This window comes from Nicotiana sylvestris, chromosome 12 (assembly GCF_000393655.2).
Source record: "Nicotiana sylvestris chromosome 12, ASM39365v2, whole genome shotgun sequence".
Lineage (NCBI taxonomy): Eukaryota > Viridiplantae > Streptophyta > Magnoliopsida > Solanales > Solanaceae > Nicotiana > Nicotiana sylvestris.
In genome coordinates this window covers 90,900,297-90,921,417 of record NC_091068.1, presented here as the reverse complement: position 1 = coordinate 90,921,417, position 21,121 = coordinate 90,900,297, and the positions used below count along the sequence as shown (strand labels likewise).

At 38.0% G+C, this 21,121-nt stretch overlaps 1 protein-coding gene and 1 long non-coding RNA gene across 2 annotated transcripts; one reads left to right on the top strand and one right to left on the bottom strand.

Annotated features, from left to right (window-relative positions):
* Positions 1 to 6,471: 6,471 nt before the first annotated feature.
* LOC138883358 (uncharacterized) lies at positions 6,472 to 7,771 on the top strand. Its single transcript, XM_070164040.1, has 2 exons — positions 6,472 to 7,441; positions 7,494 to 7,771. Exons 1-2 carry the CDS (start codon positions 6,472 to 6,474, stop codon positions 7,769 to 7,771), a joined length of 1,248 nt encoding a protein of 415 aa, XP_070020141.1.
* A 4,938-nt stretch (positions 7,772 to 12,709) lies between these two features.
* On the bottom strand, positions 12,710 to 16,742 carry LOC104219094 (uncharacterized). The gene is made up of 5 exons (XR_709157.2): positions 16,440 to 16,742; positions 15,842 to 15,959; positions 15,532 to 15,610; positions 13,900 to 13,964; positions 12,710 to 13,010 (listed from the first exon to the last, which is right to left on the bottom strand). It is a non-coding gene; the product is annotated as an uncharacterized lncRNA (long non-coding RNA).
* Positions 16,743 to 21,121: the final 4,379 nt, after the last annotated feature.

Sequence of the window (21,121 nt, the reverse complement as noted above, 5' to 3'; positions counted from 1 at the left end):
TGAAAATAGAGGGAACATGTATTAAATAGTAGGCTAATCGATTCCACAGTCTCACGGGATGGACCAAGTCACAATCCCTACGGTGCACACCCACACGCCTATCATCTAGCATGTGCATCACTTCCACAACACAAGACACAATGTCCCGGGTTTCACACCCTCAGGACCAAATTTACAACTGTTACTTACCTCAATCCGTGCAAAATCCTTCTCCGCGATGCCTTTGCCTCTTGAATCGGCCTCCGAACGTCCCGAATCTAGCCAAAAGTAATACAACACAATCAATATATGCCAAGGAACCAATTCCACAAGAAAACCTACTAAATTGGACTCAAATCCTGAAATTAGCTCAAACCCGGCCCCCCAGGCCCACGTCTTCGAATCCAACAAAAATCACAAAACTCGAAATCCCATTTACTCACGAGTCTAACCATACTAATTTCACCAAAATCCAACATCATTTGCCTCTCCAAATCCCCAAAACTCACTCTCCAATTCTCAAGCCCTAACCTCCCAAATTTCACTTCCAAAACTCACCAACTAGGTGTAAAATCAGTGGGGAATCACCATTTATGAACATAGATAAGCATAAGGAACTCACTTCAATGTTTGCTTTGAAATCCCTCTCAAAAACCCCTAAAATCCGAGCTCAAAGATGTGAAAATGGGGGAAAATCCTGAAGTGTTCTTTTTATACCTTCTGCCCAGCAAAACCCCATCTGCGGTACAATTCATGCTTCTGCGATGCCGCACCTGTGAAAAATCCACCGCAGGTGCGGATCTCACTTACTCGCCCAAAATTTGCATTTGCGGTCAAGTAACCACACCTGCGGGTGTGCACCTGTGGTCCCTGCCCGCTTCTACGATCCTTTCTTCTCAACCGTTATTTCGCATTTGTGCTCCACTTCCGCATCTGCGGTCTCGCAGGTGCGCTCCTATCGCACCTGCGCTTCCAGTCTAAGCCACTCTTGCCCGCACCTGCGAGTATATCTTCATTTCTTTGGTACGGTCCGCACCTGCGGGCTCCCCACCACAGGTGTGAAAATACCAGAAGCAGACCACTTCATAAATCCTTCAAACATCAATCTTGTTCCGTTAACCACCCAAAATCAACCCAACGCGATTCTTGAGGCAATTTTCACCATATGAATTGTGGTAAGTGTTCTCTACTCGGTTTTGGATATATTCAATGAATCTATCTTCGATTTTTGCAATTGGTTGAGGAATTGTAAAGAGGAAATTGGGGGTTTTGGCCTAAAGTTTCATAATATGAATTTTTGAGTTTTGAACACTGATTTAGAATCGGATTTGAGTGAAATTAGTATGATTGGACTCGTAATTGAATGGATTGTCGGATTTTGTGAGTTTTGTCGAGTTTCGAGGCGTGGGCCCTGGTGTGATTTTTGGACGGATTTGGGATTTGACTTAGGATTCGATCTGTATCATTTGTAATTGCTTCCTTGGGCTTTATCTGATGTTTTTGAGTTGTTTTGTCTAGTTTTGAGCCGTTCGGAGGTCACTACGCACGTGATAGCATTCTTGGAGCATCGCTTGGCTTGCTCGGTGTCGGAATTTGCTTGCTTAAGATAAGTAACTCTTCTAAATTTAGTATTGAGGATATGAAAACCCGAATTATGTGTTATGTGATTGGTGTTGAGGTAACGCACATGCTAGGTGACGGGCGTGCACCCTGTGAGTTATGACTCTGTTGTTTCCAGGATACTGTTTAGTGGCCCACTTTGTTGATATATGTGTTTTCACCATGTGATAAAGTAATTGGGTTGTACATCATGCTAGATATCATGTTTAGACTTTATGCTGATATTGTTGGGATCCCTAGTGGTCGTTTCTTGTTATCATCTCATTGATTTCATTGATATTTCGTACTCAGTCACATTCATGCATTTATATCATATCTTAGTCTCAGTTGTTACTTATTGATACATCATATCATTGATTTGGGTCAGTTTTCATGACATTATGAGCCCGTGGGGTGGGACTGGAGAGTGATAACTGAGTGAGGCCGAGAGCCTAATTATGACTGACAGTTATGGGATCGGGCTGCACGCCGCAATGGTTATATTGATGATTATGATAGTGCTTGGGCTGTAGGAGCCCCTCCGGAGTCTGTAACACCCCCCCAGTAAGCGCGGATGATATTATATTGAGGTATGGATCTTCCATGGACATGGATCTTGTCCGAAGGATTTATATACCTAGAGATTGATGTTTTCCATGAGGCCAAATTGACCTTCCTCGGTACTGAGTGACTGATGGTCAGTTATGTATATATTCCGGGATAGATCTTCCCTGGGACAAATGGGCCATATAAAGTACCGAGTGGTTGAGCGTGATGAGTGAAAAGTGTGAGACAATGAGATTGAGTACTCTGAGAGTGTGAGTACATGATTCATCTATGAGATACATGGCATTGGCATGCATACATGACATACAGGCATAGAGATGCATTTTTCCTCATGATGTACGGTATCACGTCATTCTTGACTTTTACACACATTGATATGTGGCATAAATATTTGGAAAGAAAATGAAACATCTTATTTATTGTGAAAAGGATTTTTAGAAAATTATAGTTTTCAAACTACCTCAAAAATTTTCGATGATTTCGATAAAGGATTTATATTTTTGCTGATATTCTGGAAAGAAGAACTAATTTTGGGAAATTGTGCAAAAGCTGAACATTTTTATTTCTGAGATTGTTTTCCTTGTTATGTGTGCTACGTTGTACGAATTGCTATTGGTTATTTGTGTTGGACCCGACTTTGTTCCAGCTCGTCACTGCTTTCAACCTGAGGTTAGATTTGTTACTTTTTGAGTACATGAGATCGGTTGTACTCATACTGTACTTCCTGTACATTGCGTGCATATCTCAGATGGTGATGTTGTTGCGTTCGATGGTTGCTAGATTTGAAGGCGTACCTGCTTCCCTGTTGTAGCTGCCTCTTGTACATGGTAGCCATAGAATTATAAAACTCTATTTATGTACTTTTCAAACAGAAGATGTATTTCATATCAGCTTTGTAAATTCTATTCTTAGAAGCTCATGATTTGTACTACCAGCCCTTGGGAGGTGTAATAGATCCAAATAATTTATTTTATTTAACTGACATATTAGCAATATTGATATTGAATTAGTTAGTAGTTGGCTTACCTAGCTGGTTGGGTTAGGTGCCATCACGACTATTGAATTTTAGGTCGTAACAGATTGGTATCAAAGCTCTAGATTCATAGGTTCTACAAGTCATGAGCAAGTATCTAATAGATTCTTGTGGATCGGTATGATGACGTACATACCTATCTTTGAGAGGCTACAGGACATTTAGGATATACTTCCCATATTTCTTTCCTTATCGTGCGGCATTGATTCAACTTGAAGCGTAACTCTTTGAATTCCTTCCACGTACTCGTATGCGCACATGAGCGCTCGGTATCAGCGGTGCATCGACGACTTGTGATTTCCTGAATGAGGTGCGAGATGTGATTTCTATGTGTTGATGAGGGGCAAGTTTGAAGGATTTGAGATCGGGTTTTGACGGTATCTTGAGCATAGACACTGCAACAAAAATGGTCTTTAGCGGCAATAACTATGGTCTTTATTGGCAATTCTAATTGCCACTAAACTGTTTACCAGAAATTAAACATTAGCCGTTGTATCCAGCATCGGCAAAGCCTTTATCAGCTATTACACAAAATGCTGGTAAAGACCCCAATTATTACCGCTAAAGGTCCATGAGTTTTAGCGGCTATTATTACCAATTGGTTTCAACTTCAGATCTATAGTCAATTTTTGTAGATCTTAATTTCATTTTCACGAGTTACTGTAGCAGACAGTTTTCTTCATTCAATTTCAGTGATTCAGCTAATTCCAGCACTACTTTTCAGCACAACAGCTTGTTTTGATAACGTGAAAGTGTTCTCTTCTCTTCTAAGATTGGTTTGAATTCTAAGCTTCATTTTAAATCGAATTTACTGTTTTTTACAATTTGGACTGTGAAATTGGATTCACTGCCATAAGCAGTAAATAACTTGAAGCTAATTCGAATTACAGTAGAATTATTTTCTTGCAAAGCTGTTGCACCTGTGTCATGTAAGTAAAGTGCTAAACAATTTCAACTGTAATGGACACACAGGCAGGTGGCCAGCCACATTTGGAGGCTGCGCTGCCTAAACAACCTCCTCCAAACATTGCACAAACATCAGGGAACACAAATACCAATAAATAGCCGATGGATTACTCCAAATTACTGAAACCTTGCACTTTAAATGCTACAATACAGGAGCAACAGGAAGTTGAGCCAATTCCTATTCGTCCACCTACAATATTGAATGGAGAACATGTTATTCAGTTCACAGAAGCAGAAGTAGAAAGGATGGATATCATCAAAGGATTACAATATGCAATAGTTGGTAAATGTTCTTATGGAAGCCCAGAAATTCAACAACTGCGTAAGTTAATACCAATTCAATGCGGAATTAAAGGTGAGTGTAACATTGGATTTCTAAGGGATAGGCACATTTTAATTAGAATGACGTTAAGGCAGGACTATCTACATTTTTCATCAAAAACTCATTACATAAAGGACATGGATGGCTATCAATATCAGCTTAGGCCATTGATTTACGACTCAAAATTTAGAGCAGATGAAGAAACACCCAAGGCAATGGCTTGGATTTCATTCCCAGGTCTATTGCCAACCTTTTTTGTGAAGGAATGTCTATTTTCTCTAGCTTCAGCAGTAGGTAAACCTATGCATATAGACATGGCAACAATTAATAAAACTAGACCTAGTTGTGCTAGGGTGAAGGTACTAGTTGACTTACTTGCAGATCTGCCTAAAAAAGTGAGGATGGACATAGTCAACGAAGCTAAAGGAACAACAAGAACTGAATGGGTGAGAATTCAATATGACATGCTGCCTAAATATTGCAGACATTGTAAACTGCAAGGGCATGATCAATTTGAATGCTGGAGGATACACCCTGAACTATATGTGGAGAAGGAGAATGATAACCAAGCAGATACAGCTAAGAAACAAGACATAGGGAACTCACACCCTATAATGATGTTATCTAGTAGAAAGGTCGTGGGTAATGTGAATGTTACAACAAAAGAGCAATGGAAGGAAGTGAAGGACAACAGAGTTAGAAATGTAGTAAATCAAAATAATAGTCTCACTAATAATGGAATGGAGATGGCACCAGCTAAGCAGTTGGAAAACAATAAGAACAAGGAGGGTAAAAGCACTGTAGAGAGACAAGTAGAAGCACATAACAACAGTTGTAAGGATTTGGTGGCAGTTGACAATGAAGATAACGATAATGTTCAAGTAGCTAACAAGTTTGCAATATTACAAGGGATGGATGAGGAGGAAGAACCTGTTGATCAATTGGCAATGGTGGCAGCTAATGCAGCAACAAACAGGTCAGCACTTCATAACCAAGCATCTACAAAGCAAAAACCAAAAAATATGGTCAATAATGAAGGAAAGTTAAATCCAGCAGCACAAGCTTTTCATCTTACCTCATCGGGGATTAGTTCGACTAATGGTCTAATCAATGGAAAGGAGGCATCAAAAGCAAAAAACGATACTGCACAATGGGTTGAAAGAAGTTTCAAGGATAAAACAGGAGGGTCAAAATCGTCTTCATTTAAAGAAAGAGTGCAAGGCTGTAGAGGCAGGCTATGGGATACACAAAAGGAATACGATTCAGAGGAGAATGAAGTACCACTAGGAGCACAAGCTGATAAGGAACCAAATGAGAAGGACAAATAAGAAGATGAGCAAAGTGTAAATGGAGAGCACCATGCCAATGACAACAAAACAACTGGTAATTTTTTAATAAAGGGAGGATCAGAAAATGTCGAGCACAACAATAATTTTCAGATAGCAAAAGTCACAGAAATTAGAAACTATGAAGGAAGAGGCCCAGAGGTAAATGATCCTAGAGGAACAGAAGATGATAAACTTCAGAAATCACAAGAAGACCTACAAGGACACAACTCAACAGAGAAGGAGAAACAACCAAAATAAAAAACAGAAATAGTAAATATTACTGTTACATTGGAGAAAAACCAGTTGCAGTTGTTAAAAAGAGGAGAAGAGAAGGCCTTGGTCCCTAAAAAGAATGCATTTGGAGCTACATCAGGAGGGAAGGAAGACAATGAAGAAGGAGAAGAACCTGGTAAATCAGGATACGACATGGATCAAGAATCAACTACCCAACACCTTATGAATGCTGCAAGGCAAGGTGACTTATCACCTACGCAAGTGGAAAAGGCAAAATCAGCAGCAAAAGGTAAGAAGAAGCAACAAAAAGATAATTTTGCAGCACCAAAAGCTGGGATGCATACAAGGAGAACACTAACTAAATCCAACAATCAGTGATGAATGCTATAATTTGGAATATAAGGTCAGTCAACACACAGCAGGCCTTTGAAAGGTTGACAAAAATGCATAGGCAAAATCACTATGAATTTGTAGGGTTAATGGAACCAAAGCAACAAGCAAAAAAATTGGAAAGGTACAGAAACAAGATAGGACTTGCACATGCAATTTCAAATGTTTCCAACAAGATCTGGGCTTTCGTAGATGAGGTATTTGAGGTAACTGTTATGTACAATATGGTGCAACAATTAACACTAAGATTGTTTCATACTGAATCGCATGTGGAGTTTGTCCTAACATTGATATACGCAAAATGTGATGCAATTGAGAGGATAGAATTATGGGATTTATTATATGCAATGGCAAGGGATATGGATGCACCATGGCTTGTAGGAGGTGATTTCAATGTAATATGGGATGAAGAAGAGAAGTTTGGTGGGTTACCTGTGTCATTGAATGAAATTGATGATTTTCGACACTGCATCAACACTTGCAATCTCTTTGACCTTGGATTTAAAGGCAGCATATTTACATGGTGGAATGGGAGAGCAGAGGAAGACTGTATATTCAAAAGACTAGACAGATGTTTGGCCAATGTTGAGTTCCAACAAACATTTCCAGGAATAGAGGTGCAACATTTGTCAAAGACTGGTTCTGATCATAGTCCAATGTATCTGAAGTGTGATATTGAGACTCCACCAATAAAAAAACCTTTTAAGTTCTTGAATTTTTGGGTGAAACATGCGACTTTTAAAGATGTGGTGAAAGAGAATTGGTCTGCTGATTTCAGTGCAAATCCTTATATTCTTTTTAATCACAAGTTAAAAAAATTAAAGAAGGCCCTTTCATTGTGGAGTAAGGCTACATTTGGAGATATTTTCCAAAATATAGCAAGTATGGAGGAGGTATTGATGGTTCATGAAGCAGAATTTGAAGCAAATCCGACAGGGATGAACAGGGAAATGCTACAAAAGGTTCAGGCAGAATTGATCAAATGTCTGGCACTAGAGGAGAAATATTGGCAACAAAAGGCAGGCATGACTTGGTTCGAAAGGGGATAGGAACACTAAGTTCTTCCACGCACAAGTGAGAGGTAGGAGGAAGAGACTTCAGCTTAACAGAATTCAAAACAGTGGAGGAACCTGGATTGAAGAAGAACAAGAAATTGCAGAAGAGGCTATCAAATTCTACGAGCAACAGTTCACACAAGAAGCTAATCTTTCATTATTTGATATCGTAGAGCATGTTCCTAATCTGATTAACACTGAGCAGAATGCAGAATTGATTAAGCAGCCAACAAAAGAGGAGGTTAAAGTGGCAGTACTTGGACTTAATGGTGATAGTGCTGGGGGCCAGATGGTATGACAGGAAAATTCTATCAATCTTGTTGGGACTTAATAGGGGATGACTTGTACGACATGGTAAGGGCTTTTTTCAATGGTCATGAGCTACCCAAGTGTGTAACACACACAAACCTAGTTCTGCTACCAAAGAAAAAAGAAGTTACCACTTTTTCTGATTTAAGATCAATAAGCCTCAGTAATTTTTCAAATAAGGTTATATCAAGGGTGGTACATGAAAGGCTAGTGAAATTTCTCCCAAGTCTGATATCGGAGGAACAAGCAGGTTTTGTTAAGGGAAGGAATATAGTAGAAAACATCCTTCTAACTCAGGAGATAGTGACTGACATTAGGCTTAGAACTAAGGCTGGACCTAATGTCATCCTGAAGCTAGATATGACCAAAGCTTATGATAGATTATCTTGGCTATTCCTAACCAAGGTACTGAGAAAGATGGGATTCATAGAAAGGTTGATAGGGATTGTCTTTGGATTAGTTTCAAACAATTGGTATTCTATTCTAATCAATGGTCAAGCTCATGGGTTCTTTAAGTCCTCAAGGGGAGTAAAACAAGGTGACCCTGTATCTCCAACTTTGTTTATATTGGCAGTAGAAACATTATCTAGGGGTCTCAATGTACTACATACTAACCTGTATTTTTGTGGATTTGGGATGCCAAAGTGGAGTCCAAAGATCAATCATTTGGCGTATGCAGATGACATGATTATTTTCTCATCCTCAGATGAAACATCTCTGATGCTGATTATGCAAGTGTTGAAGGCATATGAAGCTGCATCTGGGCAGCTTGTTAACAAGACCAAATCAGCTGTGTACCTACATCATTTAACAAACATGGAAGTGGTCAGCAAGGTGGAAAGGATCACGGGCATTCATAGGAATGAATTTCCTATCATATACATAGGTTGTCCTATTTTTTATGCAAGGAGAAAGCTGGAATACTATCAGCCCCTAATTACTAAGGTAATGGACAAAATGCAATCATGGCAGAGCAAGTTATTATCAGTAGGGGGCAGTGCAGTTCTCATATCCAATGTACTGCAAAGTATGCCTATGCATCTACTATCAGTTGTTAACCCTCCAAAATATGTGATAAATAGGTTGCACAAATTGTTTGCTCAATTTTTCTGGAGCAGCTCTGTAGGAGGAACTAGTAGGCATTGGGCTTCATGGAACACCTTATGCTTGCCTGTGGAGGAAGGAGGAATAGGTTTCAGGTCACTACATGATGTTGCAAAGGCATTATTCAGCAAGTTATGGTGGAATTTCAGAACAAAACCAAGCCTATGGAGCTCTTTCGTATGTCAGAAATACTGTAAGAAAATGAATTCAGTAGTTGTTCCATGGAAAAGGGGGTCTCACATATGAAGAAAAATGCTGGAATGTAGAGATCTGATTGAACATCAAATCTTTTGGCAAACAAAAAGGGGATCCTCACTTTTTTGGTTTGAAAACTGGACAGGTCTTGGGGCACTATATTTTTTGGTTCCTCAGGACTTTGGCATTGGTGAAACAGTACAAAATGTACATGAGGTTACCTTAGATGGTGAGTGGGATGTGGTCAGGCTATTTGAATTGCTTCCTGAAGACTTAGCAGTACACATTCTGGAGAAAATCAAACCTCCTTCATCTCAGCAGGTTCGTGACGTGCCTTGTTGAATGCTGGAAACAAGAGGATATTTTAGTGTTAAGTCAGCATGGGATTATACGAGAAGAAGAGACGAACCAAGAACAGTTTATAGGATGATTTGGGTAAAGGGACTGCCTTTTAAAATAGCATTTTTCATATGGAAAGTGTGGAAAGCAAAGTTACCTTTAGATGATTTCTTGAAAAAAGTAGGCTACTGCATGCCATCAAATTGTTGGTGTTGTGTACAGCCTGATGAGGAATCTCTTCAGCATTTGTTTTTTAGATCAGAATCTGCAAAGACAACTTGGAAGTATTTTCTATCGAGGGCAGGAATAGCTGTGGAGGGACTTACTTTGCACCAAGCAATCACAAAATGTTGGACTGCAAATGTGTGCTTAAGGCTAAAACCAGTAATGCAAGCACTCCCTTCATGCATAGTATGGGAACTCTGGAAAAGAAGAAATAGTATGAAGTATGGTGATGCTGTGACAACTAGCAGGGTGATTTACCAAGTTTCATCAAATCTCCAGGCATTGGTGAAAGTGAGAAAGCCTAGGATGGACATGATACCTCACAAATGGAAAGATCTTCTAGCTATGATGGAAAATTTCACTCTCAAACTTAAGGTTACCAAAGTCTTGTGGAAACTTCCAAGTGCGGGATGGCTAAAAGTTAATACGGATGGGGCATCGAGGGGAAATCCAGGCAGGAGCTCAATAGGTTTTTGTATAAGAAATGAAAATGGTGACATAGTCAAGTCAGTAGGGAGGGAGATTGAGGAGACAACAAACACAGTAGCTGAAGCGAAGGCCATGGTAGAAGCACTAAGGTTCTGCAGATTTCGACAATATTCTTATGTATGGCTTCAAACTGACTCAATGTTATTAAAAAAGATAATGGATGGGATTTGGAAACCACCATGGATCATATCTGAGCAGGTAGAGGAAATGATGCAACTAATGAATGGGGGAAATTACACATTTACGCATATTCATAGGGAGGGAAACAAGCTGGCTGATCATTTGGCTAATTATGCTTTAGATCATGGAGAAATAGAATGCCAACATTTCTGGCATCTAGATGCACAGGGAAGGAGGTTGGTTAATGAAGATAAGCTGCAATGTCCAAGTCTAAGGGTGAAGGTGGACAGGAGATAAGAAGCAAAGTGAAAAGGAAGAGCAGGAGGCATGTCAACTTAAACGACCAATATATTCAAATCCCAAGGGAGAAGGGTATTTCTATCGCGCAGCACACTAGGAATTGGCATGGAGGGCTGCGAGAAACCATGTATTGTAAGCACATGGTTTATTGTGAAAAGCGTGAAGCCTGTCTCTTGGTCTGGGCAGCGCAATCGAGCAAAAATGAATGCAGGAAGGGAAGAACAAAGCACATGCGTGGAGGGTAGCAACTGCCACAACAAGAGCAGTTGGGATGTGAAATTTGGGAGTAAAATAAAAAAAGGGAGGCACGCATGCTATCACATAGAAAGGCACGATGGAAGGTAAAGCATGTTGGACATGAATGCTTTTGATACTTGAGCATGCAATACTTTAGCTCAATTCGAAAAATAGTAGACCGTGTCCATGATAAAGCAAGGCACGAAATTGGGTTGGACATAAATTGCACGCTGCAATTGTTTATCTCGATGCTGGAGCTGCACGCATGGCCTAAGCATGGGGTGGAAAATCGTAAAGCAAAAAGGCATGCACAATATTTTATTGGAGTGCCTTAAGAGGTGGGGGAGTGTCCTTTTAGGACGAAATATCAAGCTGGAAATGCAAAGCACGCTGAAAGTGCTACTTTGATATCACATTGCTGGAGATGGCTACTATCACAAGAATAATTCAAAGATTGCTTATACAAGCAAAATCTGGGCAGTGGCTACATGGTTTGGACACTCGTTCTAATAAACTGCAGGGGCAAGATTCATCATTAACCATATCAGTCCATATATGATACCAATGTAGAGCTACGTTCTCAATATTGGTAATAGGTATTATATAATAGTCATAGTTACTTTTCCATTGCGCAAGGCAACATGACATTTTGTACGTTATGTTTTGTTTGGATTTATATATATAATAAAACTAGCCCTAGGCGGTTGCCTAGCGGATTGCCAAAAAAAAAAAAAAAATTAAAATAGCCACTAAAACCCTTACAGAATACCCTAGGCCACATATTTAGCTGCCTTTGTTATTGTCAGTAAAGATCCATTTTATTGCGAGTAAAAGAGAACCTTTGTAGTGGTATTTGTAATGATCGGGAAAAGATGATTTCTAACAATTTCCTTATTACAAGTAAAATTTAAGTGTTTTGCTATCATTTCTGTTGACCAATATGCCCAATTATATTTAATAGTAAGCATAATACATTTCATTAAATCCACGATAAATAAAAATAACTACTAATCCAAAATTTCAAGTGTTAATAACACAAGAAAAAAAGGGGGGATTTGCATCTATACCCGCTTTTTGGGTCACATTTTAATTTGTTCCCGCTTTGCAAAACAAAATTGCAATCGTACCCACTTTTTCGCATAATTTCAGCATACGGGGGTGAAGTAGCAAAGACAATCATGCAAAACTTCAGCATTCTAGTAGACAGGCCTGGAGTAGCAAGTGTACTGAACCAAGTGTGCTGAAGTTTTTGTTTGTAATTGCTAAACTTAAGCATAGTAGCTGAAGTTTTGTTCTCTATTTGCTGAAGTTTTTGTTTGTAATTGCACTAAATGAGTTGAAATTTTTTTGTCCCGGATTCATTAGTTTAGTCATTAAGCTTTTTCAAAAACTTCAGCAGAAGATGCTGAAGTTATTTAGTTCATTTATAAAAGCTTCAGCACTAAATAAGCTGAAGTTTTTTTGTCCTGAATAAGCTTTTTCAAAAACTTCAACAGAAGATGCTGAAGTTATTTAGTTCATTTATAAAAAATTCAGCACTGTCTTGAATTCATTAGTTTTGTCATAAAGCTTTTTCAAAAACTTCAGCAGAAAATGCTGAAGTTATTTAGTTCATTTGTAAAAACTTCAGCACCATATAAACTAAAGTTTTTTAAAAAGCTTTCTAACATAGTAGATAAATAATCAGGTTACCAACAATATCTAAATCATAAATTTTGAAAACAATAAACGTAAAAAGAACAGAATTATCATTGTCTACTAACTTACATACGTGAAAATATTCACAAATTATTGTCTACTAACTTACGTAATTATTTATAATTTATTTTTAAATAATCTGATAAACATATTTATGACAATCATCCTATAAACTGAAGTTTCATAGCAGCACCAACAACAACAGAAGAAAGAAGAAGAAGAAAACGAAGGAGGAGAAGAAGGAGGAGAGGGGGATGAAATTGTTTAAAAAGTGGGTACAATTTAAAAAATTTTAAAAAATGGGAATAGGTTAAATGGAGGCGACCAAATAGGGCGCCTCGTGCAATTTTTACGAAAAAAGTAAACTATTTGAATCCAATAGCTAGTATAATTTTGCATCTAATAACTATTGTTACAAAATAGCTATAATACTACAGTAAACATCATACAAAAAAATTTCCAACTCTTGATCAGAATGATTTCTTCCATATGCCCAATTATCAAATGTGATAGTGCTTGACCTGAAATGATAAAACAAAGAGAATATAAATATGACTAGGTATAGAATATAATTCTATTATTGAGTTAGACAACATTTAGTAGAATATTTCAGGAAATGTATGAAAAAGGGATGTATAAAGAACATATGGTCAGCAGGTTTCTTGATATGTACATATTACAAATTATATTAGTATCATCTAGCTTATATCCTGAAAAACCTTGAACTAGAAGAACTACCACTAGATAATTCCATAAAAAAATATTTAACTTTAATTTTCACCTGTAACTTCCACAACTTTTTCAAACAGGTTGCTTCAGATTTTTATACTCAGGTTTTAAAATCAAAATTGTGGCTAGTAGTGAATAATTTTCTCTTAACGGTAGAACTTGAGTTAACGGTGTAACTAAGTTGAATTGGTATAGCGCCAAATTTATCCACCCACTCCACCAGTAAAGGAATAAGAACATGAAATATCTTATTCATATCCCTTGGACAGAACATGCTCCCTTGGATAGGACATGTTTATCAAATCAACATTCAAACTCAAATAAAGGAGCAAGGCATCAGCGGCAGTCGAAGACAATATTTTACCGTATGATTTTTTTTTCTGAATCAGTTGTTTTATTCTATGAATTTTTTCGTGCTAATGCTCTTATAACTTGTATGTCGGCTCTATTCAATTGACTCCGACAAGCATACTGCTTATTATTTTTTTAAAATAGTTCATACAGATCAAAAAATAATTGAAAATTGAATGTAAAAAATATATATCAGAAAGCGTAGTGACAAAATATAGATACTCAATCAATTGCATATAATATGACATATGTTAGGGATATATAAAACTGACCTAGTGAAATAAAAATATACCAAGGAGAAAAAAAGATGAATCTTCATAAGACTCATACCTGGCATATATAGGTCGATTTCCCACCCATGTTAGTTTCTTCAATAATCTGAACCAACCCTTGACCTGGAAGACCAAAGAGGTTGATCAGAAATCACACAACACATAAAAAACAGAGACAACATCACTGCAATGTAGAACACGCACTAGTTAACAGGTATTAGGGATGAAATTACTGCAGGCATTAAGTAAAATCTGTGTCATGTGAATCATATTCTTTCACAAAAACCAAACATGATATTTTGTTCTCTTTCTTATATTATTTATCTAGTTTTTTGAAAGCAAAGAATCAGAGAAACAACAAATAAAAGATTGCATTACAAAATAAAGAACTTCTCTCTGAGTATCTAGTCAATCAGATTTATGTGGTTCTCATAGAAAACACGCCTTTTATATGTCCAATATTATATATCCGTGATTTGAATTTTTGAGTTAAAATTATGAAATTTAACTTAATCGTCTAGTCAGTACTCACATTATAATGAGTGCTTATGTATCCTAAAGAGTCCTTATAGATGTACTTTCACTATCTTTCCAAACCATCTAAATAAGTACACAACTTTTCAAAAATTTGTTTGATAAAAGTATTTAAGTTCTGTAATTACGTACAGATAACAAAAGGTGGACAACTATTATGGGAAATTCTTTCTTTCCTTCTTTGTAAGAATTGTGGCATGACCATATACGTACACGTTTGAATCATTTACCTTATTGATTTCCTGGTTTTGCTTCTCCGCAGTGGAGGAATGAAGATAAAAGAGAAAAGAATAATGAGATTTTAATACAGTTGCACCACTAAACTGCATCTTCAATCACAAGTTACTAAAGATTGGCAAAAAATAAATTTCAGCTTTTTTTGTAAGATTATTTTGTTAGCATTCTGCATATATCCAGGAGAGAAAATAAAGGGCAACCATGGGCAATGAGGCCGTTACAGAATAAGATACTCTTGTGTTTGAAACATAGGTACACTACCTCGGCGAATTATTGAATTAGTCGTTCAAACCCCTGAAAGCAATTACTCCCTCGTTTCAATTTATTCGAATCTATTTTCTTTTTGGTCCGTTCCAAAAAGAATGAACTCTTTCTAAATTTGGAAATAATTTAGCTTAAACTTATAATTCTACCCTTAATGAGAAGCTTTTATAACCACACAAATTATCTGGGCCCCTTTTTAACTTATTTAGGACCACAAATTCCAAAAGTCTTTATTTTTTCTTAAACTCCGTATCCAACCAAACAGGTTCACATAAATTCGAACGGAGGGAGTACATATTTTGGGTAATCAGAAGTTAGTCCAGGGAGGAAAGGACAGAAAGCAGCTTTAGAAACCTCAATCGGCACAAGAATTTAAAAGTGTGCACTGTCAAATGCTTTAAAATTATTGGTATCTTTCAAACATGGGAAATCGTTAATTATCAGACAAAGATAAATCCAAGAGATACATTTAACATAATACAAGTACACCATGCCTAAAGCTTTTTGCTCATAAATAAAAGATGTCAAATAACTCCAAACAAAAAATAAAGACAAGGTAAATTGCACAAGTTTAACTTTAATTAGTTCAGGAACTTCGCAAAAATCATTGTCCAAAATTAAATGTGACAAGTTGCGAAAAATAACTCCTTCATACCTGCAAAGATTTTCAGCTGTAAATCTAAGGCAAACAACTTTTAGTTCGGGGCATGGAACGACCAGCAATCGCAAGAGTTCTAGATACAGAGTTCATAGAGAATTAAAATTAGATCAGGAATTTGAAGAAATCACCACATGTTGCCACAATATCTCAACAAATACTTGCAAGTGATCGATCAAAATGGGTATAAAAGAATATTCTAGCAAGCCAAAAATCAACCATAAATCATCAGTCTTCCGCATTCTCATTGTAAACATTGAAATCATATCTATATAAACCAAAAATAAGCAAAAACATAAAGCTATACCTGTCAAATGGGCAATAACCAGTAGTCTCCCACTTATTATACATGTTTCTTGTCTTCTAGTTTGAAGGTTTTTGGGTTGCTCAATATTATTATCTACAAAAGAACGCCATTACGTACACTGTAGAAGGGAACAAAAAGGCAAAATTTTCATTAGAAATATAATACATAGTATCTTTCTTTTGAATAAATAGCATAGTATTCCAAACTTCAGTCCACTAAAATAATCAAGGCACTGTGACAATGCTAAATAATCCATCTCAATCACATAGCATTCAACTATATACACACTAGATTGGTACTTGTATTATGGGAATTACCAAATAAATTGAACATAATCTAAACCAGACAACAATAAGCACAAAATATTTACTAAAATAAAAAAAAATAGCGAAAAAATAAAATAGGAAAAAAATGAACAGAAAGAAAACTAAACCTAGGGCTCAATAATGATGTTGGTGATGGAGAAAACTGACGAGAGGCAAGATTGAGACAGAAATCAAGCATCAACAACCAAGAAAAATCGAAACATAGGGATGAGAGATAGAGAAAGATCGACAGACAGAGAGAGATAGTGATATAGAGAGATAAGTCGAATTACCTCGTGATGGTTGTCGATTGTGGTGATGCCGCCACCGATGGCTGAATATCTCAAATTGGGAAATAGTTCAATTTGGGTGTCTGTTCTAGGTTTACAAGGAAGGAATGAGGAGAGGGAGGGAACAATAAAAAAAATTGGAGGGAAGATAAAGTTAGAAAAAATTGCTTTCAATAATTAGTACTAACTTTTATAGAGGCCATTTTCTTCATTTGCCAGTGAAAGGTCCTAATTCCCGGTTAATATCAAATCGTCGCTAACATTTGAGTTCAAGGGATAAATTACCAGCAAATAGTCTATTGCCGCTAAACAATGGCCACTAAAAGTGTTTTTTCTTGTAGTGAGAGGTGTTGATTGTGTGAGCATGTGCTTTTGGACTTATATGTCCGGTAGTACCCCTATTAGTGGAATTTGTGGCTGGATGGCTACGTGATGAGTATGATGTGACTGCGAGATGTGTTCATATGATTTGAATGTGATGAGAAGGGTCTGCGTGAGGTGTAGAAAGAACTATTTAGTGCTTGATTTCCATCTTGATTTGATGTATAGCCCCGAGTTATGGGTGTGTTAAAGGATCTTTTCATGTTGTTTAGTTGAGGAGTGAAGTAGATTTCATATCGTGATATGAGTTCAGACTCAGGAAGATTAAGTGATTGCGTAATGTTTATGATTGTGGAAGGGTATAGAGAGAGGTCAGCTTGAGGTGAAGCAGGTGGGTTATCTCCTGCAGGGTGTCCTGAGGGTTGTGTGATCCCTCTGTTGTTTTGTAGCGAGTCCTCTTTTACTAGTGAATTATATGTGTTGCAATTTGAGTTTGGATCGCTTATGAAAGTGGGCTTAAATAGTACAAGGGTGAATGCGAGATTTGCAGATGATTAGAAATACTAGATGGTTTGTGTTGCACGAGCTTATAAAAGATTTAGTTGAATCTCACTAAGGCATTATCGCAGTAATAGAGTATGGATATTATGAGTTATTATGTATTTTGATCTATGGCTTTGAGCCAAGTGGGAGAGCCTGCTATTGATCAGTTGATTGCACGGTTATGTGTTGTATTGGTTTTAGTTTGAGGTATACTAGTAAATCAGTTATGGCTTACAGAGGTTGAGATCGAGGATGACTTGAGTAAAGAAAATTTGGGATAAGGTTTGTGTTATGATTTATGGGTATATGAGAAACATTGGATGTTTAGTTGTTGTTTGTAAGGGATGTAACGTGTATGGAGTAGGAAATCGCTCGGCGGCTTAGAAGAATGGGTTACTTTCTTATGTTTTGCTGTACTAATGGGACACAGGTCGTTCGATTCATTTGATCAGTTTAATTGAGACCTGAGTAGAGTGGATGACTCTCGAGAATGGTTCTAATAGATTTAAGATTTATATGTAACAATTAGGGATCTTCAGGATGTGTAATTGGCTAGAAACTGAGATTTACATTGGATGATGTCAAGACTTGTGGCATTTCTATATCATTATAGATTCTATATATCGATATTAGGAAGGTGAAGTTAATGGCTTTAGATTCTTAGGAAGTCTCTTCAGGGTAAGTATTTTAAATGTGGTACTTTTGGGGATATTTAAGAGAGTATTCAGCGGCTTATGAGCCTTAGGGTGGTGTGGTTTTATGCTTGGGTCTCATCTGATGAGTCTGGGTTGAGGATTGTAGTATTATGGTGAGGGGGAGTATCAATTTGAAGGTAATTTAGAAGGAACTTGGAGAAATAGGATAGCTTGGTAGTAGGTTGGATCAACATGGTAATGAATATGATAGGTTCTTTGGGTGATTATGATGTGGTGGGTTTCTACATGTGTTTTGTGATGATACTATTGGGTTTTGAGCCTGCGTAGCATGGTTGAGTTAGAGAGATTCAGTTCTGTCAGCTTGGGTAAGTACAAATGGGTTTTGGAGAGTTCTTGATGGTTTCTATCGCGGATGAGATGTGTATTTCCTGCTGGTGTGTGACACATGTTGCGTATTGTGATTTTCTCCTGGATGGGATCAAATGAAAAGTTCTTGGCTAATTGAGTGCATAGTTTCTTGTGACTCGGAGTGGATTATGAAGTTCTAGTATTTTGCATATGATGGCATGGTATATGTGATGTGTCGTGTGGCATCGAGATTGGCAGGTGCAAGGTCATGGTTCAATTTTGAAGGGAAGGTCATGAGTCCTTAGGCAACATGGACAGTTTTAGATGACTAGGTAAATGATATTACTATATGGTATGACTTGATTAGAGTATACATTTCATAAGGGGCAATATACATTTCAGAAGGGGCAATGTGTTTTGATTTATGGATACTTCATCGTTATTGTGGCACTCTCCTGGTTGATCAATTGTTGATGTTCAAATTTTGCTTTGTGGCGCAGAAGAATTGTAGAAGTATTCCTCGTGGGATGGTCATTCATTGGAGAAGTGTTAGCCATGCAAGAAGTGGAGTTGAGATTAGATATGGTGATTCATGTACTCTATGGATTTGGAGACTGGGAGTTCACATAAGTAGACTGCTTCATGGTTATGGGCTGTGAAGTTGTGGCCGAAGATAGCCAGATGATAGTATGTGTTATGGTTAGGTCACTGTGGACTTTCAGAGGGTTATGTATCTGTTTGTAGGTGAGTAGAGTGGATTTGGGGTCCATTGACAGGCTCAATTGGGATGTGTATTCTACACCGAGTCGGATTGGTTGGCTCCATACTGCTATTGTTGAGGGAGGTGTCGTTCAATTGTTGTTGAGCTTATTCGTTTTCTGAAATGATTTGTGAGTTACCCTTCTATGTTACGAGGAGTTGTGAATTGTTGGTTATATGCACACGTGATGCGGTTCTATTTGGGCTTATAGTGGGAATTTGAGTAAGATGAGTATTCGGGTATTGTGTGATTGATTGCGCATTGGCTATGTTCTTTTCGGATGATGCCATTGTGTTATTTGCTCTTCGTGGTTATGGTAATGTACTTTAGGTACTTGATGTCAAATTTCGTGTGGTGATTGATTTTGAGCAAGGCGGCTCGAGGAATATAAAATGAACCGCCGTTTGGATGAGATCACACATTGCTGTGAAGTTATGTTGAGATATGATCCTTGGTGTCGGATTCGTGCGTTTTGGTTCTACGATGTGTGCTAGGCTCTTAGCATGGTGTTGTGATGGTACTTGTTAAGTTGGCGGGACAATTCTCTTGTTTGAGTCATTTTCATGATTGAGTACATTTGGGATGTTGCTATTGGGTGCACGAATTGCATAGGTTATGGATTTGGGTTGTACTGATGTGTCATGTCACTAGAGTGGTCATGTTGGATGAGATGAGGTCATTGGACTTAGAATGAATACTATCAGAATTGATTACAGCATGGTTGGAAGGATAATATCAAAAGTCGGCTTAGAAATCTGCTATAGTTCCTGTCGGAGAAGAGGGAGCTCCATGAATTGTTGATCTGACGAATGGTTATGAGTTTCGGTGTGTTTCTTTCATCATTCGCAGTATACGAAGGTGTTAGAATGAGGCTTTGTTTGATAAGAGGTTTATGTTTACCGTAAAAATGGTAACAACAATTAAATTTGTAAATGGGATTCTAAAAATACGTGATCTATTTTTATGTTAGTTGTTAGAGCAGTTGATGCTAAGAGTATGAAGTTTAACGAAGAGATACAAGCTAAAACGGGGCAGTAATCAAACCCAGGGGCTTGCCGCCCGAGCCTCGGACTGGTCGATAGAGAAGCCTCGAGGTCGATATCCGGCTCGAGCTCGAGCTATCAGAGGTAATCGGAAATGGGGTAATAGTTAGGGTATGATCAAACAAGGCCCTTTATGGCCAATGCCAAGCAATAAATGAAGAACAAATATGAAACTAATAATTGCTAAGAGTGGCCTCGAGCTAGTAAGAACGAGCAAGTTAGAGAGAAGAAAGAGAGAGAGATATTATTGATCTTGTGGAGAATAGTTGGAGCAACACCCTCCCTTTACAAAGTAGTTTGGGTTACCCTTATACAGGAGGGTAATCCGGTTATAGTACAACATATATTAATTATAAAAGCATGAAGATGGGACGGCTAGATGTGATGCCTCGACATAGGCTCTGGGTAGGCCGGCTCAGTCAGACTTAGTCGTGTGCCTTGGGAACTTCCCCTTTTGCTCTAGCCTCAACCTTTGTCTTCTTTGAGTCGGGCCTTGACGAGCCTCGAGGGAGGGGAATCGGTCGCGACTCCACGTCCCTGGGGTCTCGAGGTATTCTTCCGAAGTGGCTTGATCGCGAGAAATGAAATCCTCTAATTTTTCCGCATATAGATAGTCTCCGCGTTTCCCAAAACAAAGTGATGGGAAATGATTCTGACACCTAACTCCACGAGCTTCTCACGGTGACGTCATACCAATGATGTAACCTGTGGCGCGAGCTTTTGCGGCGATCGAGATGTCCCGTGGACTTGTGTGTTTGACATCATTTGATGCACTGTCGATTCCCGTTCTACAAGATAAATGTACCGTCGTCAATTCGGTTCTTCAAGAATGCAGTAATTGCATCCGCCGGTCAATCTTCCAAAGTCTCGATGACCGTGTCGTTACCCCCTATAAATGGGGGTGCTTTGGCGTTGTTTTTCTATCCAAGTACCTTCATTAGCTCATTTGCCCATTTCTTCTTATCTTCTTCCTCTATCCTTGAACATTATGTTTGGGGATCATGGCTTCAAGGC

Coding starts and splice junctions, on each gene's coding strand:
- LOC138883358 (XM_070164040.1), top strand. CDS start 6,472: ATGCATAGGCAAAATCACTATGAATTTGTAGGGTTAATGGAACCAAAG. Junction 7,442..7,493: donor ATATTGGCAACAAAAGGCAG/GCATGACTTGGT, acceptor TCCACGCACAAG/TGAGAGGTAGGAGGAAGAGA.